The sequence below is a fragment of the Ananas comosus genome, linkage group 18, assembly GCF_001540865.1.
Source record: "Ananas comosus cultivar F153 linkage group 18, ASM154086v1, whole genome shotgun sequence".
Lineage (NCBI taxonomy): Eukaryota > Viridiplantae > Streptophyta > Magnoliopsida > Poales > Bromeliaceae > Ananas > Ananas comosus.
The window spans coordinates 8657227-8669747 of record NC_033638.1 but is presented as its reverse complement, the minus strand read 5'-3'; the positions used below and the strand labels follow the sequence as shown (position 1 = coordinate 8669747).

The window sequence follows — 12521 nt, the reverse complement described above, 5'->3', positions numbered from 1 at the left end:
CACTTATACACCGAGTGCATAGAATAATTTCTCCTTGGAATGGACCCACACTGTGTGATTGACCGTGATGCTCCTAAATCGATCTCAACCGTCCAATCCATGCTAGTTCCACCTCGGGAAGGGAAAATTCTAGAATACACCGGGTATATTGGTGATGTGGCGTCACAAACCAATCAAATAACTCATTTTAAAAATATATGTCCCATCATGATTATAAAAAAATATTTTTATTGTACTTTTGTTTGTAAAGAAGATATGTGATTGACTTATTATTGATGACGTGGTGCAAACGTAACAGTGTAGAACTTCTCCTCCGGAAGGGATATGGTACTAGGCTACGGAAATCCCATGACCTATAACATGTGACATGTCCCTATATAAGCTATGGTGAGGATTTAGCCTTTTTTTTTTCTTTTTCTTTTTTTAATGCGAGAGGATGTGTAACATACAGTGGAAAAAATATAAGACAAAAATTTTAATTTACTTAGTTTAAATGACTCGTTTATGATATAATTTTTACAATTTATGTGAACCGTGGTAAATAACTCCGAATACATAATGGGCCCTTTGGTGGGCCTTATTGGTCTTGGGCTTTGGGTGCCACGTGGGCCCACACGTGCATGTGGGTTCCGGAAAACGCACCCAATTGGAGAAAAAATTTGTGTACCGTGGCTCCAAATCCCGAGATGTTCTTTGAGGATGACGTGGATGGCTTTAGGTCCGTGTAAAGATCTCGATCCGGGCCCCAACCGGGGACAAGTTAACCGTCCAACAAGGGATAGTTTCTAGTGGCTGTCACATGCGGGACCCACAACAAAATTCATAAGTTTAATAATTTTGGGATCATGAGTTCGTGAGGTCCCAAAATTGCCACATTACTAGATAATAGTTATCTTATTAATGGAATTGATTTGGCGAGCACAAATTAAAATCACTGTCTAGAGCAGTTGATCAGTTACCTATTATCGTCTCAAAAAAAAAAAAAAAAATTTTCAACTTTTGCGGAACGTGCCGGGCCTTAGCTACTGTTTTTGCCCTAGCCCATGTCGCGAACTTGTCGTGGGCCAAGTTTTCAATTTCAGCCCATTTACAAGCCCGTTATTGACCTTACAAGTGAGTTGGGAGTTGAACCTCATCTCATATTCCTTATGAAATAATCTTTTCTTTGAATCTCACCATAACAAAGTGAGAGGCATTTAATGCCCTCAAACTTTCAAGAGATTTCATTTTGGTTTTCAACTTTAAAATTGTTACAATTTGACTTACCAACAATAAATATATAATTTGAATTCATTTATCTGATGAATCAAGTGGTAGCATGGTACTTTTTCTTTAAAAAAAAAAAGAAAGTAACTATTTATGAACGACTTTAGCGGAAGGACTGAGATTATAATGCGATGTCGCGAAGCCCGGACCTCGACGCTTGAGGCGTGCGGATCGAGTCGCGGGAGCGAAACGCGTGGGAGGCGAAACGCTTGGCTATACTCATATGGGACAAGTTGGGGAGAACTTGTAATGTCCTTGGGGCTAGTGATAGAGGCAACAAGGCATTCGGTTATGGAGCACTCTCGAGGAGAGATCGGTTGGCAAGACGAGATGCACCTAGCTTGGTGGCCAACCTCGGTATTGGGGTTGCTCGTTGGGAACTCGAGGAGTCCGACGAGGGGTTCGATTACAGGCGAAGGGCCGAGCTGTAAGTCTCGCGGATGAGCAAGCTTGGCAAAATGCTTGGATTGGTATTCCGCTGTTAAGTCTGGGAGACTTGTCCAGGGAGAGGACTCGAGAAGGCTGGCTCGGGTGTGCGACACTTGAGCGTCGCGCGGGGATTTTCAAGGTGAAAAAGCTAACCCCGTGACAAGTGCTGAAAATTTTGACTGTAGTTCTTGAATAGATAGAAATGCTGTAAATTAATTATTGGATGTTTATAGATTATCCGCGATTTGCATTAGCATTTGTGCTTATTGCTCATATGAAGCCTCCTTAAAAGTGTCAAATGTCCTGCTCGAAGAACTGATTTTTTGTCAATTTGAACTGCTTCTGTAGCTTCATTGCATCAGTGATGTTCCTGCATCCCATTTTCTGAGTGGCTTTTGATTCCTTCTTGCTTTGGAGATTCAGTAGCACTAGAGAAAGAATCCTCAGATGAGGCCTCCGAAAGCGCTTCGGAGATTGAGGATTCTGTCTTTTGGAGCAGAGAACTGAGTGACTTTTCCTGGGACAGGAGAGACCCACCAGAGTTCAGGAAAGCATCCATCTTCTTATCATCCTCTCTCATTCTTTCTGCGTACTTATCGAAATCGAACACGCAGGGGTTCCGACCGCCGAAGGCAGATTCGAGCTTGTCCACGTCGAAAAGATCGGTCATTATCTTCTGGCTCTCGGTGTCGTCGGAGTATACAAACTTCACCTTCTTGTATGTCTTGTGGTCTAAAAAAGGCTTCACTATCTGTAACAATGATCTTAGTCAGAATACAATAATATGCAACATGTAAGATTACAAAAAGCAGATTTTGATTTCCTTTTTCCTGCATTCTCCTACATTCTTTACCTTCCAAAAAGATTCGAAGATCCTCGGAGGATTGTACAGAATCCCCAACCCCAACCTTTCGGGATAATAGTCTTGCAATACATGAGCAGTTTCGCGAGTCACCTTCACCGACACACTCGCCATCGTCCAACCTTGGAAGTCGATTAGCCACACCATCTGCTCCTGATCGGCCGTCAGACTCAGAATAGCATTCTCCATGCAGTAAACCAAGTACTTGATCTGCCCTTCTGTCGACGTAGTATTCTGATACAACAACAGCAGCAAAATATGAAAAGGTGCAAAGGTAGTTGGAAGCAGTGATGAGCATTTCTTGATATTTAAGACCTTCTTTGATGGTAAATTTCCTACCTGAAATCCGGGTCTCATAACAAGAACAGCTCTTCCGTATTTGTCGACGTAATCAGCTCTATAGATCTTTCCTGTCTCAGCTTCGTGCGAAATATCATCCTAAAAATTGTGAAAAACAGTACATCAGTACAGAATTAGTTTAAGATAATTAGTTCGATTCGACTTTTATAATGTACAAAATTTGAACAAGTATGTTATGAAACATAATCATCAACTCCCTCAAGGTAACACTGCTAAGGTATATGTCTTGTATTTAGCGATGTTGCGTCCCAGATTGAATCTCGGTCAATTTCGTTCTTAAAATTTGATCAGTGTAAAAATTAGGTGCTTATGTTAGTCGATCTAAAGGAACACGACATTCGCATCATCTCTACAACTGATACTCCACCAAAAAGAACAGTGTTCTCAACCAACTCTACAATGATACTGAACAGACTTAGCTAAACATCAAGAGCTAATTTCTTACAGATTACGTATCATGAGTTACCGCAGTGGAAAAGAAAAAAAAAAAAAGTATCATAAGTTACGAAATTGAACGATTTGATGATAGATTTCAAAAAAAATTATGGATTGCTCACCCAACGGATACTTTCGGGCTTGTATTCGAGCCTCCACTTTACAGTTTCTTTCAGCATTTTACTCGCCTTTTCTGCACTCCAGTTTCTGGCTCGCAGGTACCGTGATATACAAGCATCTGAACAGAAGTTCGGTATACGATCAGCCAAAGAACCTATCAGCTTCCGAACTTCATTTATCTGATTGATATAGAACTACAATCATTATATTCTATAAAAAAAAAGCCATGGAAGTTACTTAAGGCATAGAAAAGATCATGGCAATTTGTTTTGACATGTAAGTTTGTGGTTCACTTGATACTCAATATGGCGAAGCTGAAGCAGATGTGTCTACCTTTGCTTGCTGCTCCTCCAACGACGTGGCTTTCGCAGGAGCACTTTTTCTTGATCTTCTTAAGTAAGACATTCTTCAGTAACTGAGCTGAACCACTAGAAGATCTCTGAAACCAGTTTTCTATATATGGCAGTAAAAGTTATCACCTGGAAAAAGTGAAAGAACTCATGAAACTATATATATATACACTGTAAATTTATCGTTGGTTGGTAAAATTTTAGTTAATTTAGTCCTACCACTTTTGCTATTTGAGCATTTCTGTCTATTTGACTGAAATTAATCATAATTCTGCGCACTTCAAGAATATCATTCAAGTAACAAAACATGCTGAAATTCATTGATAAATCTACAATTGCTTCAAAATTAGACTGATCATACAAACTCCTCCCTAAAAGGCCTTCCTAATAGCACCCATATGCGATTAAGACAAATGTTCAATTAATGAGGGAACAAAATCCTAAATCATTATACATTCTAGGAATGCTCGTGTTTCACGTGCATGGTGAATATTAGATAAACTATTATGCATGCACAAACTAACTGAGAAAATAATGAAAGAGACAACGAAATAATAGCCATAAATGAATAGGCTTTAGAACTTACTCTGATAACATATTATCCAAAAAATTGATTCAAAAGTAAACAGTTTAAGATTACTCTTGATGGATGTAAGATCAAGCAATTAATCTAGCTTGCTGAGTAAATAATTAAATTTTTCAAAAAATTGCCAAGATAATATCTCTCAATAATTCAGCAAAGTAAAATAGGAAAAAGAAAAAAGAGAGATTATGAGGAACAAAAAAAAAATTAATACCTTTCAGGTTGTAATCCAAAAGGGAGAATTGGTTTATTGTAAATTCAGAGACATGGACAGATGAAGAGGAGGAAGAGATTTATGGTAATTTAGAAATTTAGATGGGCCGGATTATCGGGTAGAAGCAAAGTCGCCGTGCGTGGTTGACCCGTTTGTTGCTGACTTTGACTTTTCAAACCCCCACCTAATTCGTCAAGGACCGAATCATATTTGAAAACGAGGCACTGTTGCTTGCTGGACCTGGTGCAGTAGACCAAGCCACCTCTTTTTTTTTTTTCTTTTTTAAAGACAACTTAAAATATTTTCCTGTAAACTTTACAATAGCATACACATCCTGTGAACTTTAAAAATTTGTAAGTATATCTTTTCACTAATTTAAAAGCATTCGGTTTAAAATATTGTTGAAGAAATTAAAACAGCTTAGATTGTCTTCATTATTGTATTAAATTGATATTGTCCGTTGGCTTAAAAGGACCATCATCATGTTCTGTAACGGCAGGTCAGATTGGACCGAGTCACGTTCGAAATAACGGAAGGTCGGGTTAGGCCAAATCATGTTAGAAGTAGTGTGAGCCTGGTTAGACCGAATCACAATAGAGATCTGTAGGCGCCGTGTCTGCACACTTTAAATAAATTATTTGTGTATTTTTAATAATTCAAAATTTTAGAATTAATGATTAGCGCCAACAATCTGACCCTCTACTCCCTCCCCCTATTCCCGCTCCTCACCTCACTGGCCCTACTAATAATGCCTAATATTCCTTTTCTTTTCTTTTTTTTTATATAAAATTAAAAACTAAGAGAGCCACATTTGGTTTACTGAGTCCCTTTTTAGCAACACCCAAGATGTCCTTTTCCTTCCTTTTTTTTTTTCAAAAATACTAGCTCCAATGTGTGTGCATAGATGTGAGTGAAGGTATTTGTTCTCCTTTGATTCTTTGAGATAGTGTTTGGTTCGGGAACAAGGGGGGGAATAAGCCCTTGTTCCCCCCTTTGTTCCCAAACGCAATTTTGGTTTCCGGGAACAGTAGTTCCCGGGAATCTGGAACTAGCTGGTATAAGGCTGAAACTGCTGTTCCACCCGTTTTCTGGAACAAACTTGTTCCTTGATGAGAACAAGATTAATTAAAATCTAAATTTAATTTTAATGGCAGTAAATTATTAATTAATCTAATTAATATATTTAAATTATTATTTATTACTTAAATAATTAAATAATTTAAATAATTTATTATTTATAATTAAATATTAATAATTAGATAATTATTATTATTAATTTATTATTTATAATTAATTATAAATAATTAATAATATTCATTATTTTTTTATTAATAATTATTATTTTTAATGACAATCGATATTATTATTAATTTATTATTTATAATTAATTATTAATAATTAATTATTATTATTATTTATTATTAATTATTAATAATTTTTATTCTTAATAATTAGATAATCGATATTATTATTAATTTATTATTTATAATTAATTATTTATAATTAATAATAATTATTATTTATTAATAATTATTAATAATTTTTATTCTTAATAATTAGATAATCGATATTATTATTAATTTATTATTTATAATTAATAATTTATAATTAATAATAATTATTATTTATTAATAATTAATTAATAATTCTTATTCTTAATAATTAGATAATGGATATTATTATTAATTTATTATTTATAATTAAATAATAATAATTATTATTATTTATTAATAAATATTAATATTAATTATTATTAATAATTAGATAATCAATATTATTATTAATTTATTATTTATAATTAATTAATAAGAATAATTAATAATTATTATTATTTATTAATAATTAATAATAATAATAATAATAATAATAATAATTAATTAGATAATCCATATTATTAATTTATTATTTATAATTAATTAATAATTATTATTATTATTTATAATTAATTATTAATAATTAATTTCTTATTTATTTTTAAGTAATATTTTTATTACTATTAATTACATAATATAATTTTAATTTCAAATTATAACTCTTATTCCTCTTGTTCCAATCTAACCATCCAAACACTATTTACCTTATTCCTAGGAACAACCCAATTTTCATCCAAACGCAAAATTGGTCTAGTTCCTGCTTATACCTGAACTTGTACCTATCCCTAGAACTAGCAGTTCTTACTTATACCCGAACCAAACGCAGCCTGAAGTTACTGTTGCATCTCTGTTCACTTCCCTGTTTATTGTATTTATTATGAAGTTGTACAAGCTCAAAAAAAATTTCTTTTCTTTGAAAATGTTGCCTAATCATTTGACATGAAACCGACACTGTTAGCGGAATTGATTTTGGTCGCTATCCTCTGACCAGATCTATTAAATTTGATCTAATTCCTATCAAATATGTTAGATGAAGAAAAGTTTGAAACACCGACCATTCCTAGAGCAAGTGGTAAAGGGTTTGATGGTTGGTACCCGAGATTCAAGTTTGAATCCTAATTAATTCACATTTCCAACTAAATTTATTTCTAAATAAAATAAACGAAGCGGGTAGCGTGCTATCTATCTCTCTCAAAAAAAAAAAAGAAGAAAGGTTTGAAACTGATTTATGTCGAAGCAAGTTTCATTAATTTCTTTTTGGAATCTTACTTTGATTGAAGGAATGATTAAATTATGTGATGTGAAAGGAATTGCTTCGAATTGTCGCAAGTTAGGCATAGTAATATGAAAGAGCAGATCTACATTGGAATAATACTCAAGTCGAGGTCAATTTGTTTTCTGATTAAAGCATAATCCAATATGCTACAAAAAAAAAGAGATTACACAATTAACAAGTGTGGCATCACTTTTTGGCCCCAAAGAGAATTTGTCCTAAAGTAATTCCCTCTTAGATTTAGTCTTATCCTCAATGATTTTTTTTTTTCTAGCAACGCAAGAAATACTTTTTTTGAGAAATAGATAGCAAGCTATCTGCTTCATTCATTAGGAAAATGAATTAGGCTTACATAATGGAGGCAGCCGAGGCCTCCGGACAAAAGAGAGAAACTAGAAATAAAACAAAAAAACTATAAACAGGAAAAAAAACGGCGAAGTCAACCAGGAAAATAGGAAAGAGGTAGATCAATACCAAACGTTCAGGGTCAGAGTTTCGTGATCCAGGATGTCAGCAGAAGTCTAACACGTTCTAGTGCACGGGTAGTGTTGGGAGGTTTCGCACAGAAAAGACAGTCATTCCTTTCAGTCCAAACAACCCACCAAATACCAGTCCAAACAACCCACCAAACAACGCATGAAATGTTGTTTTGATAGTTAGCGGATTCTAATTCTGTAGTGCGGTTAGTAGCGACATGTCCCTCGTTCCGAGTGTTCGTGGGTTCGATATCCTCCATTGCCTGGTTTAGTCACTTTTTTGCTAAAACCGCGTTAAAATTTCAGGTCATCGCGCATTTATCTAACTATTTTGTTGCATTTTTCACATGTTTCAACACAAGAACCCAGAGAGGAATGCGAAGACACATTTCAACAATAATATTCAGTACCGAATAATAGATTCATTATGGCTTAAATTCTTGTGGTATTCTTGTCTGAGTACAATTTCCAAGCAAAAGGGGACTGTTTGATTAAAGGAGACTACATTTTCCTGATTTCCTGCCTTGCTCAGCTGTTCAGTTTAGATCTTTTCAGGTATGCTGGCTCTCTTATTTCCGCGATTCTTTGTCTCAAGATTCTCCTGGAACCAATTATGGGACTCTTTAATATACTCTTCTTTTTTTTTAAATACCTTCTCTTCTTTTAACTTGAAATGAAAGACAGCGAGCGAACTTTGAAACAAGGAAGTATCAATCGCGGTAACTCGCCTTGCTCAATAGGTTAACATGTTAGATACCCAAACCTACAGGTGCTCTTGTGTTTGCCAAAACGTTTCATATCTTCGACACCTGCTTCTTCTCAATTCATAATTTCTGTTTATAATAAATGCTTTAATCTCTATAGGGTACTTGGGACGACAAGGAATGTCCGAGGAAACGCCCCTCACGACGGCTTGGACCTTAAGGAATTCCTTCCTGCTGATGATACGTCAAATATATATATTTCAAGGTATGAAAGTTCATATAGAATATTGACGTATCAAACTAATAATAAAACACTTTTTAGTACATACAAAATAACTATTACATAAAATTTTATCACATATATCCAAAATACTAAAAAACTCACATACTAATTTCACTATTCAATACACCCTTACTCTCTACACTGTGCCTCACCACACACACTACAATTTCATAATGTACTCTTTACCACTTCACCACATTTACTTGGTATGGAGGTCTTACACCTATTTATAGGCCCAAACCCCAACTCACAACTTAAACACTTTAGAGTATTTTAGAACACTTATTTCTAGAGTTTTCTAGAGTGCTCTATTAGTAAGTAGAGAGAGCATTTATTTCTAAAACACTCTAGAGTACTCTATATAAAGAGAGAGAGAGAGAGAGAGAGAGGCCTCTTTTAATTCATATGCTCCTAATTGTCCTTACATGTAATTGGCGTTTCACTTCAAGTGTGTCCGCAATGCATACGCAATTGGAACACCACACAAGAAAAGGATTAAATCTTATACGAAGATCAGCTCTTCATTTGTAACGGTTATGCCTTACTGTATATGTCACTACCGTTTGTAGTTCATGTTTTTATCATCAGTGGTTTTTAATCTAATTAGACTTTAATCTATTGGTTGCAACTTTACAAATAAATAAGTCTTTTTATAATTAAGCACGTCTTTATATTTTTATTTTGCTAAAAAATTAAATAACAAAAATATATATTTTATATATATTTATTTATTCATATATATAAATATAAATTAAATAAACTATATAAATATAAAATATATGTATTCGAACTGTTATTGAGCCGAACACGAGCGAGCTGATCCCAGCTCGTGTTCGGTTCGTTTATTAAACAAGCTGAAAAATTCACCTTGTGTTCGGCTTGTTTACTAAACGAGCAATTCGATCCCGAGCTCATTTTGAATCAAACACGAGTTAGTTCGCGAACGGCGAGCCGGATTGCAACCCCTAATTTGTAGTGCCTATGTATCTTACACAAGCCCAAAGAAGAAACTCAATGCCCTAAACATTTACAGGGGCCAATCAGATATACCTCAATATTCCCAAACTTCTTTTAAAAACTTTATATGGGCCTTTTACACGCCATATGGGCCACCCTGGGCTATTTGGTTTTACTATCTGTACAGCATCTGAAAGCCCGATCCAGCCCATTTGCAGACTTTTGTTTAAGATGCACATATAGCCTTATTAAGGATACTCGGCGGATCTTGGGGCAGAAGGGATCCCCTATCTCCCTCTCTATTTACTTGGAGGGTCGGGACGAATTGATTTTTATTCTATATTTCGTCCCCCGTTAGAACATATCAGAGTAGGAACAAAGTTTTGACAAATCGCTCCTCTCGCTCCGTATCCCTAGTAGATTAGAGCAAATATGGAACGGATTACTTTTGTCTTTTATTTTTAGCCTTCCATTACTGCCTCTTTCTAGGGGATATGGGCAAGAGCTACATTAACTCGGATCCATTTGCATGCCTAAGATTTATGGTATAAAACTATTTCCGGCTTATTTCCTGCACGGTATCGAATCCTTTCTGATACTATTCCACATGCTATTATATTATCTTTTTAAATATTTCCTTTATTAGTCAATGTCGCGTGATTTACTTACTCAATCCAGGTTTTCCCCTTTTAGATCAATACGTTTGATGATATTTTGAATTTATTTAGCTTTATTCTTATAAATTAAAAGTTGAGAAAAATTCCAGTAAAATAAAGGTTACCTCAACTATCATTCGTTTTGATGTAACTTTCCTAACTTCAAAATTTTTTATTTCACTATCGAACATTTAAATTTATTTGATTTGAGCCGGGTAGTGATCCTTTAACTTCCAAACTCAAGCACATCGATTATTTTTATCAGTTTAGTTAATATATTTTATATAATTCACATAACAATTAACATATTAAAGTAAGATACTAACTTAAATTTTATAACCAAAAATTATCAAATTGTTTAAATTAATTAAATATAAAATTTGATACTAGAATTAAAAAAGAAAAATGGGATAGCTGAATCAAAATACTCTGCAGTTCTAATAATTATATTTCTTGTCCTTCCTTTGATCTAGGGACCATTTCTTAGCTGCATACTTAATGTTGATGTGTGCAGGGTACCACAAGTTGCAAGTTGCAACAAGTTGCTGAGAAAAACACATGGATGTGACTCTTGAGCACCTGGTCAAATTTTGCTGCGGCACCCATTAAAGTTGTTGAGAAAAGGCCTATCCACAAGTATCGACATTGCAAACCCCATTGAAAGAGAGATAAAGATCTAAGGGATGATTATTTTTATACCCCTCAAAATTTCAAAAATATTTTAGAAAGAACTTCAAAAACCACCCCCCGTGGTTTCATACTTTTTTATTTTAGTACCATGTGATTTAAAGTGTATCAAGTTAGTATCATGTGGTTTCTCACTTTATCACTTTAGTACCCTGTGGTTTAAGGTCTATCAAGTTAGTACCTTGTGGTTTTGCACTTTATCACTTTAGTACTCTGTGGTTTCACACTTTATCACTTTAGTACCCTATGGTTTAAAAAATCACATGATACTAATTTGATACAAAATTAAAACCACATGGTACTAAAGTGATAAAGTGCAAAACCACAAGGTATTAACTTGATACACCTTAAGCCACAGGGTACTAACTTGATACATTTTAAACCACAAGGTACTAAAGTGAAAAAAATTAAAACTACAAGGAGGGTTTTTGAAGTTTCCCCAATATTTTATTTATTTATTTATTTTAATATATTTTTTATATGTTCTTTTATTATTTTAAAATATTCCTGCAGTTATCATTCATTAAGTTAACTTAGGTTAAATATAAATTAAATATCTACCGAAGTTATAAAAAAAAAAATAAAATGTCTTTTTTGTCCTTAACTTAAGAGCAAATAAGAAATATTGGTAATGACAGAAGGGTATATTTGAAAAGACAAAAAATTAAAATACTTCTTGTGTTCCTAACTTAAGAACAAATAAGAAAAGTTAGTGATGATAAAATGGTATATTTAAAAAGAGAAAAATAGTAATTTTATAGAGATAACACTATTGTAAGGAATATATTGAAAATAAATTGGAACGTAAAATAATCTTGTAAGAAGAATAAATCAGAAAATTGAAAACTCTTTAGGAGTATATAAGCAGTTGTCCCGAGATCTAAAAACCTTTCACATCATCGTTGGTTAGGTGGGCTCTCCATTTCCATGTGAAGGGGTTTCTTGAGCAACAATACACCCTCCTTTTTTAGGTTCACAAGAAAAGGTATATTGTCAAAGTATTTTTCATTGTTGTTAGAATCTAATAAGAGTCTCAAACATGATTAGATATTAATATAAATTTATTTTGTCGTGTAATTAAATTTTGCTTTCGCAATATCAATTCTGTTGCAAAAATTAGATGTGAGTTTTACAGATTCTAGGATCCAAACAAGAAATGAGTGCTGTTGTAGGGTCATTAGCAATACTATTTTAATAAATATATAACATAATATAAAGATGTTGATTGATTTTCACAATTTAAGATGCTACATGTGACTACTAATATAACAACAGACAATTTATAAAAGATTCTGTTGCAAAATCGTGTCTTTATTGTAACACTTGTACTGTGTTATATATTTCAAAGCAATCTTAATATGTCATGTTAGCTGATAACCAGCCTAAAAATAAATAGTATACTAATTTATTAGTTCAATGATTTTTTAAAAAAAATTTTGCTTTTCCATTTGTATGCAATTTATAAAATTTTTAATTAGATATTATTATTCTTA

At 33.6% G+C, this 12521-nt stretch overlaps 1 protein-coding gene across 2 annotated transcripts; it reads right to left on the bottom strand.

Annotated features, from left to right (window-relative positions):
• On the bottom strand, window positions 1876–4693 carry LOC109723893 (random slug protein 5-like). Of its 2 annotated transcripts, XM_020252388.1 has the most exons (6): window positions 4620–4693; window positions 3806–3951; window positions 3475–3651; window positions 2897–2995; window positions 2549–2791; window positions 1876–2446 (listed from the first exon to the last, which is right to left on the bottom strand). In XM_020252388.1, exons 2-6 carry the CDS (start codon window positions 3875–3877, stop codon window positions 2054–2056), a joined length of 984 nt encoding a protein of 327 aa, XP_020107977.1. In that variant the 5' UTR covers window positions 3878–3951; window positions 4620–4693; the 3' UTR covers window positions 1876–2053. The 2 variants fall into 2 exon arrangements, with proteins under 2 accessions (XP_020107977.1, XP_020107978.1); XM_020252389.1 differs by lacking the exon at window positions 4620–4693 and having other exon boundaries at window positions 3475–3590; window positions 3806–3885.

Coding starts and splice junctions, on each gene's coding strand:
- LOC109723893 (XM_020252388.1), bottom strand. CDS start 3,877: ATGTCTTACTTAAGAAGATCAAGAAAAAGTGCTCCTGCGAAAGCCACG. Junction 2,792..2,896: donor TTATGAGACCCGGATTTCAG/GTAGGAAATTTA, acceptor TTGTTGTATCAG/AATACTACGTCGACAGAAGG. Junction 2,447..2,548: donor TCTTCGAATCTTTTTGGAAG/GTAAAGAATGTA, acceptor TCATTGTTACAG/ATAGTGAAGCCTTTTTTAGA.